This window comes from Vicugna pacos, chromosome 18, assembly GCF_048564905.1.
Source record: "Vicugna pacos chromosome 18, VicPac4, whole genome shotgun sequence".
Classification (NCBI taxonomy): Eukaryota; Metazoa; Chordata; class Mammalia; order Artiodactyla; family Camelidae; genus Vicugna; species Vicugna pacos.
The window spans coordinates 41,871,560-41,897,833 of record NC_133004.1 but is presented as its reverse complement, the minus strand read 5'-3'; the positions used below and the strand labels follow the sequence as shown (position 1 = coordinate 41,897,833).

Here is a 26,274-nt window from a genome sequence, read left to right as displayed (position 1 = left end):
TGCTCCAGGCAAAACTGGGGGGCCTGCGTATGGAAGGGACACCAGCTGGGTTGGAACGGCAAAGGGAGAGAAGGACAGGCTGGACTGAGGGTGTAGGTAACGGGTTTTGGCCCGGCAGGGTCAGCGTGGCCTGTGATCATGAAGAAAGGATGTGGAGGTGGGTGGGAAAGCAGGGCAGGAGAAGAGCCGAGCAGGCAAGGGGCTGCACACGGGACAGTGGGGATGAGGAAGCAACAACCGGTTTAGATCCTAAGTCCACTTGGGCGATGAGGGGCAAGTGGAGAAATCTTCTGTGTCCTTCAACCCTTCCTTGGGAGGAGGACAAACGCCGAAGGAGGTCCCCATCCAGCTCCCCAGCAGCCCCTAGAGAACCCGCGATCGAGATTAGACCTCCGAGCTGCCTAGATGGGACCCGGAAGTGCGCGCCCAGGAACCCGCGTTTCCAGGCGTCCCCCTGGAGGCCCAGGTCGCCGGCACTGCGCGCTCGGCGGGCAGAGAGTGAGTGTCGGGGTCCTGCGACCCCGGGCTGGCGGGAGAGGGAGGGGCGGGCGGGCGGGGCGGGGCGCGCTGCGGGCCCGGCGGCTCCTCGGCGGCGGGGCCCAGCCTGCCCGCCGGGCGGACGGAGCCTCCCGGGAGACGCCACCCACCGTTTTCCCTACATCTGCCCCCTTGTCGCTCTTTCCTTAAGTGACTGCTGGTCCCTCGTGTCGGGTTCTGAAGAGCATTTAGACAAGATCTTGGCCTTGGAGCGGCACCGGGGAGTGGACCCAGCCCATGGAGAAGCTGCCCGAGCATATGTCTCCGGAGTCCCTGTGTCCATCCCCCGAGCAGGAGCCTGGAAAGAGCAAGGGTGAGGAGCTGACCTAGCTGACTTTCTTTGTCTAAACTTTGTCCTTCCCACCAAGCCCTCAGATCAGATGGACACGATTAACCGTACACTTAGAATTGTCCTGGTGCCAGACGTTGATTCTTTTTTGTTTTTAATTCAAAGCTCTATTCCACGTAAATAAAGCCAATAACTGTTTCCTCTCTAACTGTGTGGAACAGACCTGCAGACCTGCAGCAGCACTGTCCCTAGCACCGTCTTAAGGATCTGTCATTCCAACACCTGTTAACTTTTATTTATTTTTTTTAAGTGGCGGTGCTGGGGATTGAATCCAGGACCTAGTGCATGCTAAGCACACACTCTACCACTGAGCTATATACTCTCCTCCCACTGGTAGTTCTTTTGGTCTTTAGAGAAGCTCGGTAAATGTGTGAATAAATAAATGAATGAACCCAGCCACGTGTGTCCCATACCCCAAGTACCAGGAAAAGAGTGCCTCCCAAGTTGTGTTTCATCATTAGGGAAGATATGTTTTCCACCCAAGGTGTAAACTTCAAGAGGGTGGCTTGCCTGTGGAGTACAGTAGACAGGCCAGCCACCTGCTGATGGAAAATGAAGTTAAACTGTAAATACCAGCATTTTAATTTCAATCTGCTGTCCCAAGATTATCTGGTATGTGCCTGGCCTTTAAAAAAAATGGACTTGGATTATTTAATTGGAAGACAAAGGCATATATAACCCTCATCGTAGGTTTTGAGATGGCTTACGCTTGGGGGTTTTCTTTTACACATTTAGCCTTCTAATGATACTTTCAGCTGATTTTTAACTCAAGTATTTATTGAGTTGTTACTAGAAGGTGCTGAGACTAAGATGAAAGAAAACCTAATCTCTGCCCACCTACCAGCCTGGAGCTGAGTTGGAATAGTTTTACCTGTGAGAGGCTACAGGACAGTAAACAGTGTAGAAGTTAAGAAGAAGAGGTCCCTATAAACTGGGTATTGGCCCAGGAAGCCTTAGAAAGTCAACAGTTTGGTCTTGAAAGAATTTAGAGTAAGAGAAAAATCAGATTTTAGGTGAGAGGGGTAGGCCTTACCACAGGCTTCTCGCTGTGAGTCTAAGAGACCAAGTGCCTTATTTGCCTTCCTGAAATACTCACTTATTTATATTTGTCCATACTGCATAGCCTGGCATTCAGGGTTCTCCGCAGTGTGGTCTCAACCCAACTTTGAAGTCTTCATCTCAGTGTTTCCCCAGACAGACCAGCAAGACTGGTGTGTCTGCACATGGTGATGCTGAAGACACTTTGCACCATCCACCGTTGTGCCTTTGGGCCCTTTTCCTGCGCTGCCATCCTCTCCATTCTCTGTACCTAAACCCGACACATCCAAGCCCCCCATGCTTGAAACTTCGGCACAGGGCAGCCTCCTCCATGAAGCTTCCGAATCAGACTGGGTGCGTTGGAGGAAGGAAACAAACAGAGACATTCACGTGGAAACCTGCAGGACTTGGTAGTGGAGCAGTTGTGGGAAGTTGGGTGCACTTGCCTCTGTTCCCTTTGCTGTCACACCTCTTAAAAAAAAAATCTTCACCAGTCACTATTATCTTTGTGACTCCCCTTCACTTCTCAGTGCGGAGCACTGCTTTTGCTCCAAGGAAACAGGTTATATCCGGATTGCCAGTGGCTTAACTGAAGGGGGATCCACTGGACACATTTTTTTTCACCCCTAATTTGTTTGACCCCGTGATATTTTTGTTGATGTGATCACTATTCTTTGTAACTCTTGTTCTTTGGTTGTGGAAGCACCGTTTTATCCTGGTCCTGCCTCTTGCCTCCTCAGGGCCTTTCTCACCCCTGTTGTTCCACCTGTTTCCTAAACATCGATTTTCTCCAAGACTGTTCTTGGCCCTCTTCTCTTTTTCCTCCTGTGGGTGATGTTGTCCCCTTCTTATGACTTTAGTGTCCACTGTACACCGCTCTTGCTTCCCACTGAACTGGATGTTCCTAGGCGTCCTTCCGGGCCAGTCTGTTCTGCCACCCCTGCCTCCCTCCCTTCCAGTGACTACCTTGGCTAATTTTAGTAAGTGCTTTTCCCAAGCCAGGAAACTGGGCGTCATCCCCTACATTCTCCTCTCTTCTATATTCACTTGGCTACCAAATCCTGTCAGTTTTCCTTCAAAAAGGTCCGAGTCTGTTGCCTGTCACCTCCACTTCCTCGTTGAGGACGTTGTCTTTCTCTTGGGTTATTGACGTGCTATTGGTGACTCCCCCACTCGTGGCTGCCCTCCATACTGCTGCCAGAGAGAACTTCCCCAGGAGCAAATTGATGATTTGATTCTCTGCCTATAGAATAAAGTTCAGAATCCTGAGTACGGCATATCTCTCTTCATTATCTGTGTGTTTTTAAAAAAAAAATTGGTTAGAGTGAATTATTATTTTTTTGTCTCTTCATTATCTGGCTTTATTTTTCTGCCACACATTTAGAGTAGATGTTTTGGTCACATTGAATTTTTTTAAATCACTACTCCTTAAACTTAGTATTCCCTTTTATGTTTCTGAGCCTTAATATATGCTATTATTTCTGCCTGGAATTCTCTTTACCTTGTTGATCCTGTTCATTGTAGCTCAGGACGCAGCTCAGTTTCATTCTTGGAGGATGCCAACCCCAAGTCACCCAGGCAGGGGCTGTCGTTCCTAATTGTGCTTTGAAGCACCATTATCATCTCTCTGCCAGTATCTTATGCGTGTGAAGTGGCTCATATGGTTGTTGAGTGATTACATCAGAAGGGAAGTATTTAGTTTCCTAGGACTGCTGGAACAAACTGCAACTGCATGGCTTAAACAACAGCACTGTTTTCTCTCACAACTCTGGAAGCTAGAGTCCAAGAGGCCAGGCTCGCACTGAAGGCTCTAGGGGAAAATCCTTCTCTGACTCTTTCTAGCTCCTGGTGTCTCCCGGCCATCCCTGGTGCTCCTTGACTTGTGGCTGCATCTCTCCAGTCTCTGCCTCCACTGTCGCAGGGCCTTTGTTCCCGTGTTTCTGTGTCTGAGTCCTCCTCTCCTTTCTCTTATAAAGATACCAGTCATTGGGTTTAGGGCTCACCCTAATCCATTATGGCCTCATCTTCACTAATTACCTCTGCAAAGACCCTATTTCCAAATTAGGTCACATTCTGAAGTGCGCATGAATTTGGGGGAGGTGGGGCACCGTCAGACCCAGTACAGGAAGCATTGCTCATTTCTTCTGCTGTTAGAAGTCAGTGTGCTTGGGGTCACACAGCTTTGTAGATAAACCACTTGAAGAACTGTGTAGATTTCCCCCTCCCTTTAAGTGAGAAGCAAATCAGTCTAGAAACATTTTTTTTAAACCTTCACCCACAGGAACACATTTGACGTGCCTACTCTTTCAGAGGCAGCTGCTCTCTTCTTGGGCTTGCCTCGCTCTGTCTCAGATCGGCCACTGTCTGTCAAGCATTCCTGGGGGTCCTGCCACCTGCCAGAGTTTGGATCCAAGTTTTTGATATTTCTTCTACAAATGGCTCAAACCCATGAGGAGATAATACCTTTCTGAATTCTATTTAAGTCTCAGTCCTGAAGAGGTTTTATAAATGGTCCTTTTGGGACCCTCTGTGATTTATAGATTCTTCCCTTGATGGAGTAGAACTTCCTTTTAATGGATTGCTAGGAAATAATCAAGAGCTTTTAAAAGCCTGTAATGTGTGCAGAGTTCTTTGTGTAATGCTGGGATTGGAGGAAAAGGAAGATATCTTTTACTCTAGAGATGCTTTCAGTATAAATACTGAAGGGAACACACACACACACAACTAAACATTTCTAAGGAGAGGTCCGAAGACAATATGGTTAGACTCCATGAGGGAGGCAGGAACCGTACGCTTTAGAGATTCAAAGGAAAGAGGTCACTTCCAGCTGGGGGTTGGGGCAGGGTTAGATTTCAGGAAGGAGGCTGCCTGTGACCTGGGTCTTGAAGGGTGGATAGGAGTTTGAGAGGTGAAGTTGGAGGGAAGGCTCTTGTGGGTGGAGAGAGGAGGCTCAGCGGAGAAGCAGGTGTGTGGGGATGTAAACGTTCAGATTAACTGGAGTGCAGAGAAGATGTCACAGAGGATGAGACTGTGAAACAGGCAGAATGGAGTAAGATTGTGGAAAATGAAGGCCAGGCCAAAGAGTTGAGATTTTGTTTGGCAGAAGTTGAAGTATGTTAGCTTTGCTTAACAGGAGCATAGCCAGTGAATGTTGCAAATCAAGAGAATCTGATTTGTTTAGTGCGAGAAGTGATTAGGACCTGACTTTAAGGTATGAGCAGTGGTAATAGGGAGGCGGGGACAAAATCAAGAAGTTGTGCTGGAGGTAGAGGCAGTAGCACTTGTTTACTGCACAGACGTGGGGGCCCAGTCACTGATCATTGTCACCACACCCCAACCCCACTTTTCGTTTTGAAGAATGTTAAAGCTACAGATGAGCTGCAAGAATACGCTACCAAATACTCACACACCAGTGTCTGTGCAGGGTGGGGACGTGTTGCTTTCGGGAGACTGGTGTGAGAGCCGCCACATGGAGATCTCCCTAGATTCTTGAAAGTGCTGCAGCTGGTTTACAGATGTCCCCTGTCTTGGTCAGTGGGACACTGTCTGTGCAGCTGTTCAACCCAGAGATAAACCTTCGTCTCCCTCGTATTCATGTCCGTCGGTCAGTAATCCCGTCCGCGTGACCGTCAGCATTTTCTCCAGAGTCTGAGCACATCTTATTACCTTCTCTGCCGCCACCTGGGTTTAGGTCGCCGTCATCTCTCACCTGGATTATTACAGCAGCCTGGCTGGTTGTCCTCCGTCCAGCGCCTCCCCGCGGTCTACACGAGACAGCAGCCAGCGCGATCCCGCTAAAATGTCAGATCTTGTCTTCCTCTGGTCGGAAACCTCCAGTGGCTTCCTGTGCCACTCAGTGAAAGCAAACCTCTTACAGACCTGTACCTACAGCCCATAAAAGGGTCCTCTGATCCCCTTTTTTATGTCTCTGACCTCATTTCGTACTACTCTCCCTGTTGCTTATTCCACTCCAGTCACACTTGCCTCCTTGAACACCCAGGGCCTTTGCACTTGCTGTGTCTTCTGTGGGTAAAGCTATTTCCCTGGCAGCCTTCTCTCCTTCAAGTCTTTGCTTAAATGCCATTTTCTTAGTCCTTCTTTGACTGTGATGTTTAAAGTTGCAACGTTTTGGCGTACTCCCCTGTCCCCTGCACCCTAATCCTTGTTCCTTGGTTTTTCCCCTCAATAGCACTTTTATGACCTTTCAGCAGTATGTAATTTACATAGTTTATTATCTATCTCCCTTACTAAAATGAAAAATCTTAGAGGCTTTTTTGTCTGTTTCAGCCACTGATGTAGCTCACTGTCTGGAACTGTACCTGGAATGTTTCTGGTGCTCAGTAAAACGCGCCGAGTGAGTGTCACATGACTTGTGAAGATGAGAAGTATTTCTGGATTTGTAGGAGAAGGGTCACCTTCAGCTTCATGGAGAAGGTGATACTGAACAGGGCCTGAGAGCAACGAGGTTGACATTCTTGACTTTGATGGGCAGGCGGTCAAATCTCGGGCAGTGGGTCAAATAAAGGGCACATCCTTTAGAATGTAAGCCTTCACATGTTGTGGGAGAGAATGAATAGAGTGGTTCAACAGATGGTAAAGAACTTTGTGTAAGGAGATCAGAATGGGGCTGGAAGACAGGTGGGGACCAGATCAGGGACATATCAAAGAAACCTTAGTTCCTGCTCCCACGAGATTGCAGTCTGACAGATAAGGTGACACATGTGCAAGGGGATGTGAAAACATTAAGCCAGTCATCCATTCACACCTGTCAGAATGGCTGTCATCAAAAAGACAAGAAATAACAAGTGTTGGTGAGGACGTGGAGAAAAGGGAACCCCCGTGCGCTGTTGGTGGGAATGTAAATTGGTGCAGCCACTATGGAAAATGGTAGGGGGGTTCCTCAAAAAAATTAAAAATAGAACTGCCATAGGATCCAGCAATTCCACTTCTGGGTGTTTATCCAAAGGAAACGAAATCATTATCTCAAAAAGATATCTGCGCCCACATGTTCACTGCAGCATTATTTACAGTAGCCAGGACATGGAAGCAACTTAAGTGTCCATCGACAGATGAATGGATGAGAATGTGCTATAGATGTGCACAGTGGAATATTATCCAGCCATAAAAAAGATGAAATCCCTGCCATTGCAACAAGGATGGACTTTGAGTGCATTATGCTAAGTGAAATAAGTCAGAGAAGGAGAGATACTATATGACCTCACTTGTATGTGGAACCTGAAAAGTCCAAACTCACAGATATAGAGAAGAGATTAGTGGTTGCCAGAGGTGGGGGGTGAGGAGCGGGAGAATTGGAAGAAGGGGTTCCAAACTTTTGGTTATAAGATAAACAAGTCCTGGGGATGTAATGTACAACTTGGTGACTATAGTTAACAGTACTATATTGTATATTTCAAAGTTGCTTAGAGTCGATCTTAAAAGTTCTCATCACAGGAAAAAAAGTGAAAAAAACAAAACCAAAACAGTATCTAGATTGAGTGTACAGAAGATGAGGGCGTATCTGGAGATGGAGAACAAGTGTAAATATGTTTCTGTGATAAGATATCACAGGTAATTATTAAATTCCTTAAAGGCAATTTCCATTCCCCAATAAAATCAGGGCTGCCTATGTTTGAGGCTTTTACTGCTGATGGAAATGCTGCATTGGATATTTCTCGGCACCCTCTTCCAGAAAGATCCCTGTAAGCAGAGGGCCTGCTTTCGCTAATATCACTGCACTTTAGTAAGCTATGCTTAATAAATAAAACTTAAGAGGAGAAACGTATTAAAGTAAACAGGAGATGTTTTTCTATCATCTCCTTTCAATGCAGCCAGGGTGCAGAATTGGCTTTTGTGTGTTCTCTTAGAGTTGAAAAGATTTGGAAGTATTTCTCGCTACCCTATGCTTCATTTTGTAAACAACCTTTCCTCCTCTTCTTCCCCTCCCTTCCTTTATCAAATCCCCCCATTTTGCAAAAAGTTTCCAAAAGGTGCATAAAAAGTCCGAGTATCTCCACGTTTGTAAGTGAGCATCTGCATGTAGAGAGAGATTCTCAACAGGAGAGAGGAAGGCGCTGGGATCTGGTTATGGGAAGGGAGCCTTTCCTGTTACCACAGTGACAATCCATGTGGCCAGGGTACCATGTGGACAGAGCCTCTGCGGTGAGGTTCCCCTCTTATTTATCCGCTCAGTCCCTGTGCCTCCCTACACGTAGCCCCCAGCATCAGCCTTCCTGTGTTCTGAGCTAACCCCGCATCCCTCAAACTCTGCTTTCCTGTTCTGCTAATTCCAGTGTATCTGTCCAGTAAGGTATTCGTGTGTAAACCCCAGCTTCGGTTTCCCCTCCACATCTCCAGCTCTACTCCACTTGTACCCATCTTTTCCCTGCGTTGCAGGGCCATTTTTCATGCCTCTTGCAACCAAATAGCCTGGAATACTTTGACCATCCCATCTCCCACCAGGAGTTTTTATTGTTACGTATACCTTTTTTGTATTTTCTATCAGATGGTGAGACCTGGACTGAGGATCAATTAATTATAAAGCAGAAAACTCTTGAAGTAGGGACACAACTACATGAAGGAGATGAATGTGAACAAAACAAACGTGAGGGACCCTTTGAGTGTGGACGAAACTTCTGTAATACCGCACACTTTATCCACCAGCCACAAGTTCTTATTGAAGAGAAACCCCAAATGTGTAACATGTGTGGGAAATTATTCAGGCAGAGCTCATACCTTATTCAGCGTGAAAAAATCCACACGCAAGAGAAACCTTACGAGTGTCGTGAATGTGGAAAAGCCTTTTGTCATAGTTCGAATCTTATTCAGCATCAAAGAATACACACTGAAGAGAAACCCTATGAATGCAGTGAGTGTGGGAAGACCTTCCGGCACAGCTCACACTTAATCCAGCATCAGATAATCCATACGGGGGAGATGCCTTATGTGTGTAATGAATGTGGAAAAGCGTTCAGCCGGAGCTCAAGTCTTATTCGACACCAGAGAATCCACACTAGGGAGAAACCCTATGAATGTGCCGAATGTGGGAAGGCCTTCAGCCAGAGCTCAAATCTGATAGAGCATCAGCGAGTTCACACCAAAGAGAGACCATATGAGTGCAGTGACTGTGGGAAAACTTACAGTCGTAACTCACACCTCATCGAACATCAGAGAGTCCATACAGGGGAGATGCCTTATGATTGCAATGAGTGTGGGAAATCTTTTAGTAGGAGTTCACTCCTTATCAAACATCACAGAATTCACACTGGAGAGAGACCCTATGAATGTAGTGACTGTGGGAAGGCCTTTAGTCAGAACTCCCACCTCACTCAGCATCAGAAGACTCACTGTGGAGTAAACCTTCTGAATGTAAAGAATGTGGGAAAACCTTCAAGAATAGTCCATACCTTACCGATCACCTGGAAATCCATACAAGAGAGAAGCTGTGAGTGAATCCTTTGCTGGGAATTCAGCTTTTATTGAATGTCAGAGAATGTGCACTGGGAAGAAAACTTGGCTGTAGTAAGTGTGGATAGCCTTCAGTCCTAGTTCAGGTCTTACTAAGACCTGAAAACTGACAGTGGCCAAGTCTTTTGGACGTGTTCAATGCAGGAAGACCTTTAGACAGAGTTCCTGCCTTACTCAGCATCAGCAGGTTCACTTTGGAGGAATGATGGACACAAGGAGAGCCTTGCCATGTGTCGGGGGGACATGAAAGGGGCACGGTGTGACACTCTGGGGGGGTGACTAAAGGAGAGCCTTTAGCTAGCTCTGCTTTTTATTTGATTTTGAGGATCTACATCAGAGGGAGATTCCCTGGTGTGTCTGTCAGATCTCCATAGTCATCTTTTGAAAATGGAACGAGTTAGGACCATTCCAGAGAAGAAGGAATCAGGGATTCTGGATTCAGGCCCAGAGATCAGGAAAGCGGTGGGCTGACCTTTGAACCCAATAGCTCTCCTGTGTCATCTGACCTGTTGTAACTATACTTGGAAATGGCTCTGGGAGTCTTCTTGGACCCGTGTTTTACACCTCAGTGTCCTGTAGGCTACTGGATCTCTTTTTGTCTTGTGTGACATGAATGCTTTTAATAAATGGGCACCTTTTCCAAGCCAGTTAATTTCTCAGTATACCACGTCGTGGGCTTTGTTGTGTGTCGGCTTTAGTGGGCGGAGCTGCTTTTGTCAGACTTCCCCGTCCTGTCTTTTTCCCTTTGTGTTGGTGTGAACCACGGGGAGATGCTTGGGAGCGGCAGTTTTTCGCAGCCCACACCTGTTGTTGCTGATGTGCTGACTCTCCTCCCTGGAGCGCGGCGGCAGCTGCGCCTGAGACCGGTCTGCCTGCCCCAGCTTCCATTCTGCCTTCACTGGGCCGGAGGTATGTGTGTGTGGGTGTGTGTGTGTGTCTCCGCGCCTGGGCTGTGCGTCTGTGTGTGTGTGTGTGTGTGTTTCTCCTTACGGCTTTACTTCTCTAACTGAATCCTAGTCGTACACCTGCTTGCTAACTTACCAAAAATACCTATTTATTTCAAGTTTGGGTGGAGAAAAGTGGTAAATGTCTGGCTGTTTCTTAAAAAGAACCTCAATAATAATAAGTCTCAGGATTTCCTATCAGGAGCATCTACTGTTCAGACTCCTTTGTAAGAAAAATTCCATCACAGCCCGAGGCAGAGCTTCCCTACTGTGTACTTGTCGAGGGAAAAGTTTGCAAAGCAGTTGAAGAGTATGATATGTAATTGACTGATAAAAATTAAAAAAAAATCAAAACTTCTGAGCACCCGTGTATCATGAGCATTTTACTTACTAAAGGAAATTCCAGAAGAACTACCAGGCGTACATAGTTAGATTTATTCTAGGTCTAAGAGAAATACCTAGTTTGTTGTGAATGTTTATTTTTTGATTGCAAAAAATCAGATTAATGGTTCCTCCCATTGGTCTGGATTAATGATGATCTAAACTATCAGTGAAAACTGTACTTGTGTTGGAGACGTGACATTGAAAGCTGCCTTTCTTTTGTAGCCTTGTCCGTGCCTGGTCTGGTGCTGTACACACAGGAGGTGTTCAGTGGCTGCGGAATGAATCTGTTTTACTGGAAACCAAAGTCTTGTTTGTCTCAGCTCTCCTCTCTACACTCCACTGCCTTCCCCCACCATTCCTACAGGTGATCATCAGCTCTCAGTAAGGGTCACCCTGCCGTCTGGATGCCCTGAGTGTGCGCTCTGTGAGGTTGGGTCTGAGCTCTGAGCCGCCGTTGAGCCCACTTACTCCACTTGGCACGCGACCCTCCTCAAGTCCCTCCCACCCCCTTGTACCCGGAAAGGGCCCTTTCTGCGGCGTCTGAGAAGCCTCAGGGGTGAGGCAGGGCTTGATGAGTTGGGATTGAAGGCAGGGTAGGATTCTGGTTAGCAGAGGAAATAACAGAGAAGGACGCCCCAGGACAAGGTGAATGTGTGTGGGGTCACAGGCCAGGGCTCGAGGGCGGAGGTGTCCACAGAGGTCAGGAAAGGGGAGGAAAGTTTGCCTAGCAGTATCAGAAGCACTAAAGCAGGACTCTGGTTCTTTGGCACAAATATCACTAATGGATATGTTAGTTCATCCAGCTGTTGGAGCTCAGGTGAGCACAAGGCGACCAGCTCATCCCAGTTTGCCAGGACCTTCTCGGTCTTGGCCTTGAAAGTTTCTGTAAAATGTTCAGTCCTCCACAAACCGGCGTGGCTGATCACCTGAACCTGTCATGACCTCGTCCCCCCACACGTCTTGGCTCCTAGATACAGCAAGAGACAGTAGAGCAGAAATTCTCAACCTGGGTCACATGCTGGAGTCACCCAGGTTTTCCAAGTACCGAGGCCTTGGCCCCAGTCCTGAGACTGTGTGTGGTGTGGGGCATGGCCTGGGTATTGGGAGTTCGTAGGTTCCCAGGTAATTCTAATGTGCTGCCGAGGCTGAGAATCTTCACAGTAGAGGATATCAGTGCCAAGAGGACACAAAGAGGCCACATAGGATCTGATGGCTTTGTCACTGAGGGCTAGTGAGAGGGCTGGGCTGGGGGTACAGAGAGCCTCCAGGGCCCATGTGAAAGGAAAGGGGGTCCCAGGCTGGGTGCAAGGAGCGATGGGAGGGGACCATTGCACTGGGGGTGGAGCCAGCTATTGGGTGGGTTCTCTGAGGGCAGTCAGCTGGGAGCAAGGGCCTGCTCGTTGCCAGATTCTGGTTCTGTTACGGGCAGTAAAACTACGATGTGGGGGACTTGGGTTTTCCCTTTGGAGCTTTGGACCAAGGAAGCATAGAGCCTGGGGGAGTCAGAATTCTGAAGGCCCCAGCCCCAGCTTGTGGGCACTCCACCCCTTCTTCCAGCAGACAGTTCCTTCTTCCCTTGCCTGTCCCTTTACCCTAAATCTAGGAAAACATGAAAACGCTTCTGGAGGAGGCTATAACCTAAACTTCTGCACACCTTCTAAAATTTTCTGTCCTGGGAGGGGCTGGCCTGGCAGTCCCCAGCCATGCCTTGAACACAGTTTTGGGTGCCCTGGGTGAGAGGCATTTCCTGTGCTTTAGTTGAAGAGGTCAGAGTGTTTGGGCAAAGGGGAAATGGGAAGAGGAACTTTGGCAGTGGCACCCAGATGTGACTGCTTTAATCCCGCTGAAGGCCCCTCGTGGCCCTCAGGATGAAATCACAAGACCCTTCACATCCCAGCTCTGCCCACTGACTTCTCCAGCCCTCTTGTGGCCACTCCTCCCAGTCACTTTGAAATTCACTGGATCCTAGAACACAGAATTTTCCAAACATAGGTCAAGAGCCACGGGGGGGGGACGTGGGGGTCATAAAGTTAATTTGTTGTAAAGAGTGGCAACCAGCAAAGGGTAAAAGAAAAAAGTAGGCAGAGTTAGAATGGCGTGGAAAACACCCATTACAAAGGTAAGTGAGACTTCTGTTCCGTCTGTGCGTAAGGGCTCATGTGCGCAAAGCACAGCGAGTGGTGGCTCTCGCTGTAGAGCAGGTGAGAGTCTTTGCGCAGTGCAGTCCCCTCCTGGGAGTTACATTCTGTCTAGACGGGCCTCCTTAGCAGGACTTCGCTGGGACTGAATTGTTCTTGCTCTGCAATTCCCATAGCATGCTCTACTTCCTTTGTGTACCAATCACACTTTAAAAAAATGACTAATTCAGTCGCCTGTCTTCTGTGCTGATTGCAGGAGTGATGAAGACAGCGAGCATCTTATCTGTCATTAGAGGAAGCGCTCGTGCTGAGCAACTTAGCCATAGACCCGGGTTCAGGCTCCGGCTGTGTGTTTTCTTAGGCACGTTCTCTTTTTATTTTTTTCTGATTTTATCTGAAAGATTATATGCAGAGAAGTTGAAAGAATAGTGTAATGAACACCCTGTATATCCTTCATTTAGATGAAGAATTATGAACATTTTTCCATATTTGCTTTCTACATATCTTATGTTTTTTTTCTGAACCATTTAAGTAAGTTCAGATTATCTTCACCCTAAATACTATGGCATGCTTCTCTGAAGAGTAAGGTCATTCTCCTGCACAATTGCCACACTGTTAACACACTTAAGAAGAAGAATTTAATTCCATACTACCTTCTAAAATGCAGTCTCTATTTAGATTTCCCCCCAGTTGCCCCAAGAATGTGTTTTATAGCTATATTATTTCAAATCGGAGGGAAAAAAAATCAAGGGTCACATTACATTTGGCTTTCTGCCTCTTTAGTTTCTTTTTATCTAGAATTTTAATCTAGAATAGTTCCACTTTTTTTTTAATGACGGTGACTTTTGGAGATGTCAAGGACAGTTATTATAATTTTCCATAAAATTGATTCCTTTGTCTTCTTGCGGTGGTATTTAACTTCCTTCTCAGCCCTCTGTGTTTTCTCTAAACTGGAACAAGGTTTAGAGGTTCGATTACATAAATTTTTGACAAGAATTCCTCACGGGTGATGTCTCCTTCATACTGTTGTCACCTCAAGAGGCACATGCTGTCAGATCATTCCACCCCAGGTAGTGGCTGCCAGGTCCCCTGTGTAAAGCTATGTTTTCCTTTTGCAGTTAGTAATTTGTGAGGATGGTGAACTCCAGTACCATGCGAAGCATCTGTTTTTCTACAGCCTAATGTTTTTAGGAATCATCCACCATCTTTTAGCAGCTATCCATGTGATAGTTTGGGCATGTTCTTAACCTGAGACTCAGTTTTTTCATTTGCAATCTGGGTAAAATAATGCCTGTGATTTGGATTTGCTGTGTAATGACATTTCAAAGTATTACATAGAGTGTGTATGAAGATGCTGTCATGGGTCTGCCATAATTTCTCCTTCTTCTGAGAACACCAACCCCCTTCCTTTTAGAAAGTTCTTACACTGCTCCAGATGATGGCTCAAATCGCTGACTTCTGAGATGCTCCCACCTGCCTGGCAACTGGACTCATCTTCTTTGGCCAGAGTGGAATGAGCTTGTGACCAGAACTGAGCCAATCAGAATGCTTCCCTGGGAAATTTCCAACCAAATAGGGGTGGGAATGTGAGGATGTGAGACTGGAAGTTGACTATGTCCCCTGCCACGCAGACAGTGAAAGCCTGTGGGGTGCAGGGGATCAAAGCCATCTCTCTGAGATCAGGGCAGAGGGGAGCTATCCAGGGGTCTCCCTGGCCTGGCTCCAGTCCTCACCAGCTGTACCTCTGCCCTGCCCCAGCTAAGCCAATAAAGACCCTGTCTTGCCTGAGAGCTTACAAATTGGGGTCTGAACTTTACACAGAATCCTGACTAGTGTGAGGACCTGTCTTGGGCCTCTCCCAGGTGATTCAGGAAATTAATGGTTCACCTGCTCTCATCCCTTCTGTTGTCTTTGAAATCGTGGTGGCTAGTGGAGAGGTGTGAGGAGGTGCCAGACACGGTCCTGGATTTTTAAAATTTTAATGTTATGAGTGATGAATGCATTTCCTTGGTGGGTGTAGACTCAAAGCAAGGGGGTCAGTGTGCCCGCTCTTGCCACTCAAACCATCCTCCAGCCCGAACCCTACGGCTATAAGCCAGAGTGCCTCTCTTTGAAGAGTCTAACCCAGTTTAAAACCTGCCCGCTTTGTGAGAGGTGCAAACAGCTTTTTACTGGAGGACAGAGCAGGGGACAGGAATGTGAGGGCGAGGGGGGCCTGAAGGGGGTCAGAGCGCGTGCGCAGGGCAAGGGCGAGGGAGGCCCGAGAGCGGGGAGGATGGGGGAGGAGCGAGGGTCTCGGGGAACGGGAGCAAACTGGCGGGGCCCTGGGGGCTCAGGAAACTCCGGCTTCTTCCAGGCTCCGGGTTCAGGCTGCTGCTTGTGCAGCCCCTGTGTGGGGTCCGCAGCGACGTCTCTTCCAGGCATTTCTCACGAGCCCCTTTAAGCCGCCCAACAGGAGGACTTACTATTCTTATTCCCGTTTCACAGATGAGAAAACTGACACCCAGGAAGAAGTAACTTATCCAAGGTCACCCTACTGGTAATGGCAGAGCTGGAATTCGAATTCAGCGGACTTCAGGTTGCTCCAGCCCCAACCCGTTCCCGGCACCGGTGAACGAGGCCGGGACCGCGAACCACCCCGGAGGCCAGGTTCCCCCAGTCGAGGGCCCGGTGAGCGGCGGCGGCGGCCGGACCGAGAGGTGAGCCCCCCGCCCTCCTCCGCAGGGCCCCGAGGGCTCGGTGGCCTTGCCGGGAAACGGAGCAATCCCTCGCCCGGCCTCGAGGGCCAACGGAAGGTCCGGACCGCGGGCCAAAGGGGCGGACTAGCGGCCGCCGGGAGGGAAACGCCGCCCGGGAGACGCCGACGGTGCCCCGGCCGAGGGAGGGGAGACCAGCGACAGGAGGACGCGAGCCGAGGTGGCGCCACCGGTCGGTAAGGGGAGGATGTGGAGCATCCCACCCCCCGCCCCCGCCCCCAGGCCAAACATTACCCGACGACTGTAGGGACCCGCGGGGCGGGGTTTGGGGGCAGATGGCCAGGTCAGGGCGCATCTCTGAGTCTAGAAAATGTCACTGGGGCTTTGGGGCCACAGAAGGGCCGAGGAGGGTTGTCAGAGGGAAGGAACCTTTGACCAAACCTAAGTCAGTTTGCAGCCCGGGTAGCCACAATTACTGGCGGGAAGGCTGGGGAGTGAGGCTCCCTGCGGCCCAGATGGTTCCCTCCGGGTCCCTGCCCCATTCTAGCCTGGGATACACTTTGTGTTGGCCCCTCTTTCTCTGCCCAGTATAGTTCTCAGCTGCCCCCGGCTGGCGTGCGCAGGGCCTGGGCTGGTGACAGGGCTGCCCCTGGGCTGCTGCACGATGCCTCAGGGGCACTCTCCCAGAGGGAACCCAGGGCCCAGGCTGCCAGATGTCAGTCCAGGCCCCATGGGGAATGCAAGTCTTCTACTTTCCCGTGGCAAAGGCCCTTTTTAAAAATAATAATTAAAACCATCAGTGATAGTAGATGGCAGTTTGTTTTGCATGCCTTTGGCAAAGTCAAACGTCGGCAATCCTGTGTTTCCCCCATTCTCTCCCTGTCTTGCACATTTGGGAATCCCAAACTGAACTGCTGGCCAGTGGCGGCTGGTGGGGAGTGAAGGGCAGCCCTGCAGGATTCTGGTCACTGCCTCTGCTCTGACTCACCAAGAGATCATGGACCAATCAGTTCTTCTCTCTAGCTCTGGTTCTTCATCAGGACAAGGGAATCTGCGAAGCCCCCTTTATATTAACATGTCTATGGTCCTGTGAGTCTAGATTATATCAGTGTGACCCCAAAATTGTGTACCTTGGCACACAGTCGTCTAGTACTGGCACTCAGGACTGTTCTATGCTGGAGGCTGACCTATTCCTGGAGAGCAGCCTGGCGTGGGTGAGGGGGACGGACAGACAGGAGGGGATATGCCTGGCCTGTCAGTAACCCCAGGCAGGGAGAGGAAGGCACTGCATCGTGTGACAAATGTATGTGTCTCTTCTCCCCAGAAGTTACCAAGAGCCTGCAAGTTCCTGTCTTTTTTCATTCCTGATTCTCCCCATTGGCCTAAGCTGGGCATGGGGCGCCCAGTAAGTACATAGTTAAATTTTGTGAAATGAATGGAAGGTAGCTGGTGACTGGGAGGGTACATGGAGTGGAAAGGACCAAGCTGACCTTTGCAGATGTGGGACTGATAAGGTTTAGAGGAGAAGAAAGGGCACCCCCTAGGGAAAGAACCCAGGCCGGGGATGACTGTGGTGTTCCATGAGTGGAGGGAGACATGGTGGGTGTGGGGGCAGGCGGGTGGGCGAGTGCTTGGGAAACTATGAGAGAAAAACTGAGATGATAAGGAAGGCTAATGAGATTGAGGTGCAGGAGAAACGGGGAAGCCAGAATGAGCTCCAGGCTAGCACTGGTGATGGAGAGAATGACTGAAATAGGGAAGACACTGAGGTCGGTTTTAGACAAACTGAGGTTCAGTGGGGTTGGGTGGGGAACAGGACGGGGCTCAGACCATCAGATGGAAATGTCCAGTGTCCTCCATTCCATCCAGAGTGTGGGGGTCAAGATGCAGCTGGAACTCTTATCTGGAGAGCTTTAGGCCCAGGACTCAGTGCTCTCCAGTCCAGCCAACTTCATCCTTTTATTTTATTAAAATTTTTTTTAAAAAATTGAAGTATAGTTGATTTACAATGTTGTGTTAGTTTCTGGTGTACAGCAGAGTGATTCATTACACATATATATCCCTCTTTTTCATTAGAGGTTATTACAAGGTGTTGACTGTAGTTCCCTGTGCTATGCTTGTTGTTTACCTATTCTATACCAATGTCATCCTTTTAGAGTGAAGGAAGCTGAGGCCCTGAAGTTCAGGTGACTTCGTCAGTACTGCCCTGAGGGTGGAGGGAAGATCGAAAGGGGAGCTTTGGAGAGAGGGCAGGATACATTTTTCAGGTGGGAAGAAGAGAAACTGGTGAACAAAAGAGGAGAACATGCTTTAGAAAGTTGCCAGGCACTGTTGACAGCATTCACAAAGGACAGCTGTTAGCCCTTCTATAAACAGCGTATTTCCTCTGCCATCTGCCATGAGGCTTGTTCTGCTGCGGTGATCAGCAGTTCTCAAAGCCTCAGAGACACTCCTTGCCCTCAGCTGCAGTGAGGGGGCCTGCGTGGGGCCCGTGGAGAGGCCCCAGTGCCCGGCCCTGCGCGCGGAGAGGAGAGGGAAGTGCCCTCACTCCCAGGGCCTTGTCTTCCCCACTCACAGGCGCAGCTTGGAAGCTTGGTGCTGCCCAGCGGGGTCTGGTCAGGCAGGAGCCTCCAGGCCTGGCTTTGGGCGTGACTCGCAAAGAAGGGCTGTTGTCTTGGAGCGCCCTCCACCTCCCGTGTCATGTCTCTCTCCCACCTCTTGACGCCCTCCTTTCTGCACCACCAGGTAGCTAGGATCATCACAGTGCCATCATGATGCCTACCCTCCCTGCAGCACCCCGGCCTTCTGGCCACCCCTCCCCTTCCGTGCTTGTCCCCCTCCCCTTCTGGAAAACTCATTCCTCTGGGCAGAGGCAGAGAGGAGAGCAGACTAGTTGACTGCATTTGCTCTCAGGTTGTGAATGGCCACTCCTTTCCCTCAGGCATATTTGCATTTTAGGAGAAGTCAGCCCCCTCCCACCCACAACTTTAACCGAGCACCTGGGCCCTAAGCACTTCAGTTTGCAGGATTTCATTTGCCCCTCCCAGTGACCTCACTGGGCAGGTGTTATCTCCTCCCTTTTTTGCTTGGAAGACCTAAGCGCCTAAGAGTTTTAGGAAGTTCCCTGAGGGTACCCAGCTGGCAAGTGATAAGCTGGGATGTGGTCTCAGGATTCTGAAATCCAGCCAGCAAATTATCTCCCACATCACAAGTGCTCCTTCCAAAAAAGACATCCTTCAGGACATGTGGTGGCAAAGAAGCTATCCTTAGCTGAGGGCCTTGACCTCCAGGCCTAGAGGGTACCTAGGACTTCAGGAGGGTCTGTAAACTCTAAAACTGTTCGTGACATTTTCTGTGTGTATATGATCTTTTCTTTTTCAGCTGAGGGCTCCTCCCGGCCAGGTGGACCTTTGTCCATCATAACTGTAGGTCCTGAGACAAGAAGGACAGTCACTGAGTAAGGGCACTTCAAACCCTGGTCTTAGTATCTCCCCTGATCCTCATTCTGAAACCTCAAAAGGCAAATAGCTGACAGCTGACTTGAGAGTTTCTCCTGTGGCCAGTGGGCAGGTGTTAACATAATTGAGAAGTTAGAGCCGTCGAGCTGGGAGAGGTCTGGGATGGCCTAGTCCAAAGAGGCGGAAACTGGGGCTCAGAGAAGGGACCTCTGCACACTCAAGATCGCCCCATCAGTTAGCGGCAAAAAATGTTTTGTGCATTTTTAGGCCTGCCGAAGAGATCTGTAAGGCTGTAAGGTTAATCAGGGCAAAGAAATCAGCATTTCCTGAGCTTCACGTGCGAGCTGACATTTCCGCAGGCGTCATCATCTCCTTCACACTGAGCTGCGTGAGACGCCCTCACTGTTCCCCTGTGTAGGTGATGCTGACTTTAGAGGACAAGGACATGAAGGGATTCACCTGGGCCACAGCCCCTGCCTTGACCTCCCTGGGCTACCTGCTCATCCTGCTGGCCTCCATCTTTCCCTTCTGGGTGCGTCTTGTGAACGAGGAGTCCCAGGAAGTGTTTTTCAGTGGCCTGTTCGAGAACTGCTTCCATATCAAGTGCTGGAAGCCTCGACCCTTATCCGGTACGGGAGGGGTGGGGCGGCGGGGGTTGGGGAGAGGGAGGTAGGGCCAGCATGGGAGTTGAGGGGATGACAGGACTGGTTGGGGCAGATAGGACAGAATTTAATACGCCCGTCCGGACGTTTTCTCTGAGTCTCCACTCTCTTGGGGTCAGAGGGAGGTAGGCAGCTGGGACGGGGTTAATAATAAGAGGTGGAACACTGGGGTCAGGGGCAAATGCCTCAGCAGCTAAGTTTCTCTCTAGGGTGGGAGTGGCTACGCCGAGGATGGGCTGCCTTTAGTCTCTGCAGACGGTACCCTTTTGGGTGGGCAGGGCACCTAGCCTGGGGAACAGCCTGGTTAGCAGAGCGATGGCGGCCCTGCCCAGGCTCTGTGGGTGCTGCCCTGCGTGTCCGGGTGCCCGTGCCAGCCCGCTCTCCCTCCCTCCCCTGCAGTTTACATCATCCTTGGCCGCGTTTTCCTGCTGTCTGCGGTCGTCTTGTCTTTCCTCACCACCTTCATCATGGTGTCCTTTGCATCTCAGCTCTTCCCAAGGACCCGGAAGCACAATTTTGTGTCGGCCTCCGTCAGCTTCCTCACAGGTGTGGAGCAGGCTGGCGGGCCCCAGCCTGGGGAGGGGTCCCAAGGCAGGGAGCCGGGTTGGCTCGGTTTGCGATGTCCGGAGAGAGGGTATTTTTAGGGCCCACCTCCCCTGTTGCCTTCTCTGTGAAGTGCCCCCCCAAACCCTGGACTGTGATGCCACTCCTTCGGGGCTTCTGGGCGCTCTGCACGTCCAGCGGGAACAGCCCTTCCGGCATCTGCCCGGGGGCCTTTCCCCCATAGTCTCTGTCCTAGCGACTGTCACAGAGTCTGATACAGAGTGATGATATAATTGAACTATATAATATTAATGAAATATAAATGTTTCTTGGATGAACGAATGGAAGAGACCATCTCTGCCCTTTGGAACCTTTTGACTTTAAAAGGCTGGCCAAGGCCCTACCCTGGGAGGCTCCCAGCAGATGGAGGAGGTGGAACGCCCACAGTGGGAAAATCAGGTTGAGTTTCATCCAAAGTGTCACACCCAGGGGCCTCGCCTGGGGTCAGCCAGGGCACAGGCACAGAGGGTGCCCAGGAGAGGGATGTCTGCTCAGGGGGCCCCTGGGACGTGAGGCACACGGGCTTTGAGATGAGTTGGGAAGGAAGACGAGAGGCGCGTGGGGTGGAGGTCATCAGCTCTGAAAGGGCAAGAGGTGCGGGCACAAGACAGGACCCTCCACGCAGGAGCCACACGGGCTGTAGGACGGCTGGCACCAAGGTGGGAGCCACGGTAGGAGGGCAAGCGCGCCTGTGACCCACAGGGGCCTGTGCCTTCCTGGCCTTGTTGCTGCATGCGTTGGAGATCCAGAACCTGAGGAGAAAGCCCAGCCCCCCGCAGTTCTCCGTGCAGTGGCCTTACTACGTCATGGGCTTTAGCGTCCTCCTGTTCATAGTGGCCGGTGAGTGTCTGGGGCTGTGGCCCCTCTCCGTGCCCTCTCTCTGCGCTCAGGAGCTGTGGACGCTCTGGAGCTGCGCTGTTCAAGACCGGCGTCATTACTTGTGGCTATTTAGCATTAATTAATTAAAATGAAATAAAATTAGAAATTCAGCTCCTCAGTCGTGCTAGCCATACTTCATATGTTCAAAACCACATTATTACCTGTCTAGTGGCCACCATATTGAATGGTACAGATGCAGAAAGTTCTACTGGGCAGTGCGGCTTAGAGCCTCAGCCCAGCCCCGTCCTTATCCTCCCCATCTTATCCACCTTGGCTTTAGAACCAAACCTCCAAGTTTTCAGACTCTCCCTTACACCATCCTGGTTCCTAAGACTTTCTGTTCCTATCTCTTTATCTTGAAATCTTTGGTCTTACTCCTCACTCTGACCCCTTTATCTTTACACACCCTCATCATCTAAATTCTTAATCCATCTAATTTTGTCCCTCCTCTGAATCCTTTTCCCACTATATACCTAGATCCATAATCATAATCTATTTTAACTTGATTTTATTATACATTGAATATATAACAGAGAATACCTCTGTAAAATACAATTACTTATAAATAAAGGATACATCCCTTGCTTCCACCATCTAGTTTAAATACTAGCCACATTTTGTTGAATGCATCGATTGTAAGTTACACACTTATTTTATGTACCACTGAGACAGAAGAATTGATGCCAAATCTAATTCTAAGGTGCCGTATGTAGCTTGGAAGGCACATCCTCATTTCAGAGATGTTAAAATGTGAAAAAAAAAAGGCTTTGTTAAGGTTAATGAGATATGGTAGAACATTAAGTGTTCTGAAGCCTTCCCCCTCCACCATGTGGCTGTCCCTGATTGCACCTTCCTCTCTCCCCTCAGGAGTCAGTCATTCTGAAATTCATGGCAGTCCTGTTTACTACACGCATAGACATCCTTAAACAATGTACTGTTTAGTTTTGCATGCTTTAAAGCTTTATATAATCACACTGTATTTATTCTTCTGGAATTTGCTATGTTTGATCAGCATTATAACCTTGAGATTCCTCCATGTTAATGGAAGGAACTCAGGTTCATTCATTTTTACCCCCTTGAGTACTAAATTGTATACCTAAACTTTCCTGTGAAAGGAGCATGGCATTCCTCTGGGAGAATTTTAAGCTCAAGATTCAGTTTCTTTAATGATTATAGGACTATTCAGTTATTTTATTTCTTCTTGAGTCAGTTTTGCTAATTTATATTTTTCTTTAAATGTGTACATTTTATCTAAGTTTTAAAATTTTATGGACATAAAGTTACTCAAAATGTTTTCTTTTTTGACTTTTTAATTTGTGCTACATCTGAATTCTTTTTTCATGCCTAGTTTTCTCTTTTTTATTGCCAATTTTGTCAGAGGTTTATAAATGTTTTAGTCTTTTAAAAGAACCAGTTTTTTAGCTTTCTTGACCCTTCATGTTTTGTTTGTTTTCTGTTTAATTAACTTTTGCTTCTTACTTTCAACTTTCCTCCCTAATACTGGTTTTGTTTTTTTTTTGCATTTATTCTCCTGTTCTTTTTTCCAGCTTCTTAAGTCAGGATCTAATAAGCTCATCGATTATTTCTTCCTTTCTAAGTAGGCGTTTGAAGCTCTAATTCCCTTCTAAGGGCTACATCTTTATTTGCGTCTCTCACTTTTATGTGTGGTATTTTTTGTTACTGTTCTATCTCAAATGCTTTCCAGTATCTCTTATGATTTCTTCTTTGATCCATGAATTACTCTAAAGTATAGTTTTAAGTTTCCAAGCATAAAATTTTTAGTGTATCTTTGTGTTAATGATTTTAATTTAATTTCAATTTGATGAGAGATCATGGTCTATGTAATCTTAATATTTTTAGATTTATTTAAACTTGGTTTGTAGCCTAATCTGAGGGCCATTTTCACGTTTCATGTTGAATGCAACCTCTTAACTATAGACATTACACCACGCTTGTTTATTATCTTGTTTACAGTTTGATTTAGAATTGTTGTATTTTACTAGTGAATTGAACTTGTATCATTATGCAGTGACCCTTTTTATTTCTAATAATGCTTTTTGTTGTAAAGTCTGTTTTATCTGATATTACTATAGCTACCTCTCTATTCCTTAGGTTAATATTTGCCTGTTATGTCTTTTACTTTAAAGTTTTCTCTCTCTGTCTTCATGTTTTGGATGTCTCTTATAGATAGCTTATGACTGAGTTTTTTCATCTAGCCTTTCTTTTTCTTTTTTTAATGGAGGTACTGGGGATTGAGCCCAGGACCTCGTGCGTGCTAAGGATGCGCTCTACCACTGAGCTGTACCCTCCCCCATAGTGCTTTTTAATGAGGGTCAATTAGAGATACACTCTCTTGTATTTTATTTGTATGCAATTTCTTTCATTTTTCTTTATTAAAGTTAAGTTTTGCTGAACATACATTTGAAAGTGGATAGTTCTTCTCTCAGCATTCAGGATTTTATTCTATACTTTTCCCACTTCCATTCTTGTTTTTGAGGAGTTGGTTCTCTGTAAAAATACCGTTCTTTTTGAGGCAACGTTCTTTTCTCTGAGACTGTCTGTGGTATTTTGCAGGGGGTGGATGTCACGTTAGGGTTTGGTGTGTGAACTGAGCATCAGGCGTGGCATCTTCCCACACTTCTAGGGCGTTTCTGCTCCTCCCCATGGTCTTTCCCTTTCTTTCTGTCCTTTGTGGGGCTGCAGGAAGACTTCTGCTAGACCTTGATGCTCTGTCCTGCGTGTCTCTTAACTTCTCTTTCATATTTTCTGTCTCTGTCTTTCTGGGCTGCGTTCTCAATACCTTATATAGATGTATCTTCAATTTACCCACGTGCTTTTTAGCTGCGTGCAGCCTGTCCGACCCAGCCATGGAAGCTTATTTCAGTGAATCAATTTTGTAACTGGAAGTTGCATTTTCCTCTAAATCGCATCATTGTATATCCTTTTCCCTTAAACTTTAAATCTGTTCTCCAAATACATTTTTGTTATACATGTTAAACATACTTATTTTATATTCTGTGTCTTAGAAGTTTAACAACTGAATTATTACCGCTGTTTCTACAGGCTCTTGCCCACTTGTGGTGCCCTGTTTTTTTAAAATGTTCTGTGGGTTTTGACCGTGAACTCGTTTTTCTGGAATTTTGTTGTTGTTATCATTGGAAATTCTTTGAGGTCTGTGTTTAAAGTGCTTCCTCAAAAAAGGACTTGCATTTGCTTCTGCCCGGGGCCTGGGTGTACTCCTGCCCGGATCACAGACAGAATACATAGCTACTGTGACGTTAGCTGCTGACCCACAGAGCAGCTAGCCTGTGCTTATGAATTCTGAGTCGATGCAGATAACTTTGAAGTTCCAGCTTCATATGGCCGACACTTGCTAGATTTCCCATCACAGGCTTTCCTTTGATTTTCTGTGTCCCCAGCGGCCAGTGGAATGGAAACTCAGGATCCCCTGGGCTGAGCGTATGTCCCCAAAGTAACAGCTAATTGTGTGCTTGCTTAACTCTAGATTCCTGTTACCGCTCTGGTTTTGGCCTCTAAGAGTGTCTTACTCTGATGCCAGCTTGATGATGTATTTACAAATACGTTTTTGAAGAAACAGTTAGGATTTTTGTTGTTCTCTGTGGGAGAGTGTCTAGTCTGCTATAAGGCTGAAAGTAGAAGTTGTCTTTTATCTTAGTTGTAGCCTTAATACAGCTTTATTATTCACTCAAGATATCTCGGTTCTTAAGAACACTCATTCTCTTCTTCCTTTCTTTCATTTTACTGAGGGTCTTGAGCAAGTCACGCATCAAGAGGCCCAGGGTTTGGTGTGACCTTCCTCTCTGAACCTTGTTTTCTGACCTATTAACGGTTAGACAGTTGGTCAGATGCCTTTCAGCCTGGCCACGGTTCCATGAGCTGGTCCATCTATTTGTATGCCTTGTTCTTTGACGCAGACTGTTTTCCCTCCTGTTTCGGCAGTGGTCTAAACACGAGGGGAGAACCGGGGAGGGCAGGTGCAGGCCAGAGGGAGTCACCCGTCAGAGGAGGGAGTTTCCGACCTCCGGGGCACGGCGCCTGGCACCCTCCCTCTCCTGACCCCAACTTCTGCCGTTACCCAGGTGCCATCTGCCTCGTTCAAGAAACAGCCTGCCTTCGCTGCCGTTTGTTGCCCATTTCCCAGAATTTTGAGGAGACCCAAGGGATCTCGCACCTGGAAAACCTGGAGAGTCTGGGAGGAGAACTGAGCACAATACAAAAGGAGACACTGCTGAAGGAAGAAACAGTGATCTAGCCCAGGCTAGGCTGCGCTCTGCGCTCCGTCGGGCCGTGTGCGCGCACGCGGGCCGGCGTAGGTGGCCCCCGCCTCCGCCAGCCTCCGCACTTCTGATGAGGCTCTTGGGTGTCAGGATCGGCCCTCCACGCCCCCTGCTCACAGGGACTCTATCTTGCTTGTGTTTGAAATTTGTTAAAAGTTTTTTTAATTCTTCTGAACTTCCTGAGTGGTTTTTATTTTAGTTGTGGGGGGCGGGGAACAAGGGTTTTCAATAAAAGAATGACTAATGTCTGTTAATCGTACCTCAAAAAACCAGTCTGGAGCCTGGACGGCAGGGTGGGTGGGCGGCACATTACAAAATGATCAAGTGACGGGAGCTTTTGTAACACAAAAGCTTAGCAGAATATAATCACAACAGAAGGTGTCTGAGTTAGTGACACTGAAAAGAAAAAGTGACGTCCCCAGACAAAAGTGCGACTCTGTGCAGGAGACTTTTCTCAAGTATGTGTTGGAGGGAAGGGCTGGGAGTGGTTAAAGGTGGAAGCCTCCCCAGGATTGAGCTCCCAGGTCTGGAAGTCTGAGCGTAAGAAGCCGTGCCTCTGGGGATGGCACAGGCAACTTAGCCAGTCGTGTCGGCCTTCCACCCCTTCACTAGAGCCGGAAGCCTCCTGAAGGCACCTCCGAGTGCCCCCTTCACAGTCCTGAAGGTGCTTTCAGACTGGGGAGCACTCCGCTTCCCAGCTAGGGTGGGTGTAGCTGGGAGGTGCAGGTGCCCTGGGGCAGTGGGAAGGCTGGAACGGTGATCCGAGCCCTCTGCTGGCTTCACACCTACCCTTCATCTCAACAGTATCAGTAGCAGTGCCGCCC

General features: G+C 48.3%; 2 protein-coding genes across 7 annotated transcripts; both read left to right on the top strand.

Annotated features, from left to right (window-relative positions):
• Positions 1–712: 712 nt before the first annotated feature.
• On the top strand, positions 713–25,709 carry TMEM225B (transmembrane protein 225B). 6 transcript variants are annotated; one of them, XM_006210353.4, is made up of 7 exons: positions 713–850; positions 15,342–15,553; positions 16,875–16,955; positions 19,427–19,637; positions 20,070–20,216; positions 20,976–21,113; positions 25,253–25,709. In XM_006210353.4, exons 3-7 carry the CDS (start codon positions 16,944–16,946, stop codon positions 25,423–25,425), a joined length of 681 nt encoding a protein of 226 aa, XP_006210415.1. In that variant the 5' UTR covers positions 713–850; positions 15,342–15,553; positions 16,875–16,943; the 3' UTR covers positions 25,426–25,709. The 6 variants fall into 6 exon arrangements, with proteins under 6 accessions (XP_006210415.1, XP_031532589.1, XP_072799384.1 ...); XM_072943283.1 differs by lacking the exon at positions 713–850 and adding an exon at positions 15,154–15,251; XM_031676729.2 differs by lacking the exon at positions 16,875–16,955.
• LOC102526201 (transmembrane protein 225B) lies at positions 715–10,031 on the top strand. The gene is given in 3 exon segments (XM_015244556.3): positions 715–850; positions 8,427–9,272; positions 9,275–10,031. Coding segments are annotated over 3 exon segments (1,017 nt in total). The 5' UTR covers positions 715–774; the 3' UTR covers positions 9,370–10,031.
• Positions 25,710–26,274: the final 565 nt, after the last annotated feature.

Excerpts from the sequence above, each read along its gene's own strand:
- TMEM225B (XM_006210353.4), top strand. Across the intron at positions 19,638-20,069 it reads GAAGCCTCGACCCTTATCCG|TTTACATCATCCTTGGCCGC; the intron begins GTACGGGAGGGG and ends CCTCCCCTGCAG. Across the intron at positions 21,114-25,252 it reads CCTCCTGTTCATAGTGGCCG|GTGCCATCTGCCTCGTTCAA; the intron begins GTGAGTGTCTGG and ends GCCGTTACCCAG.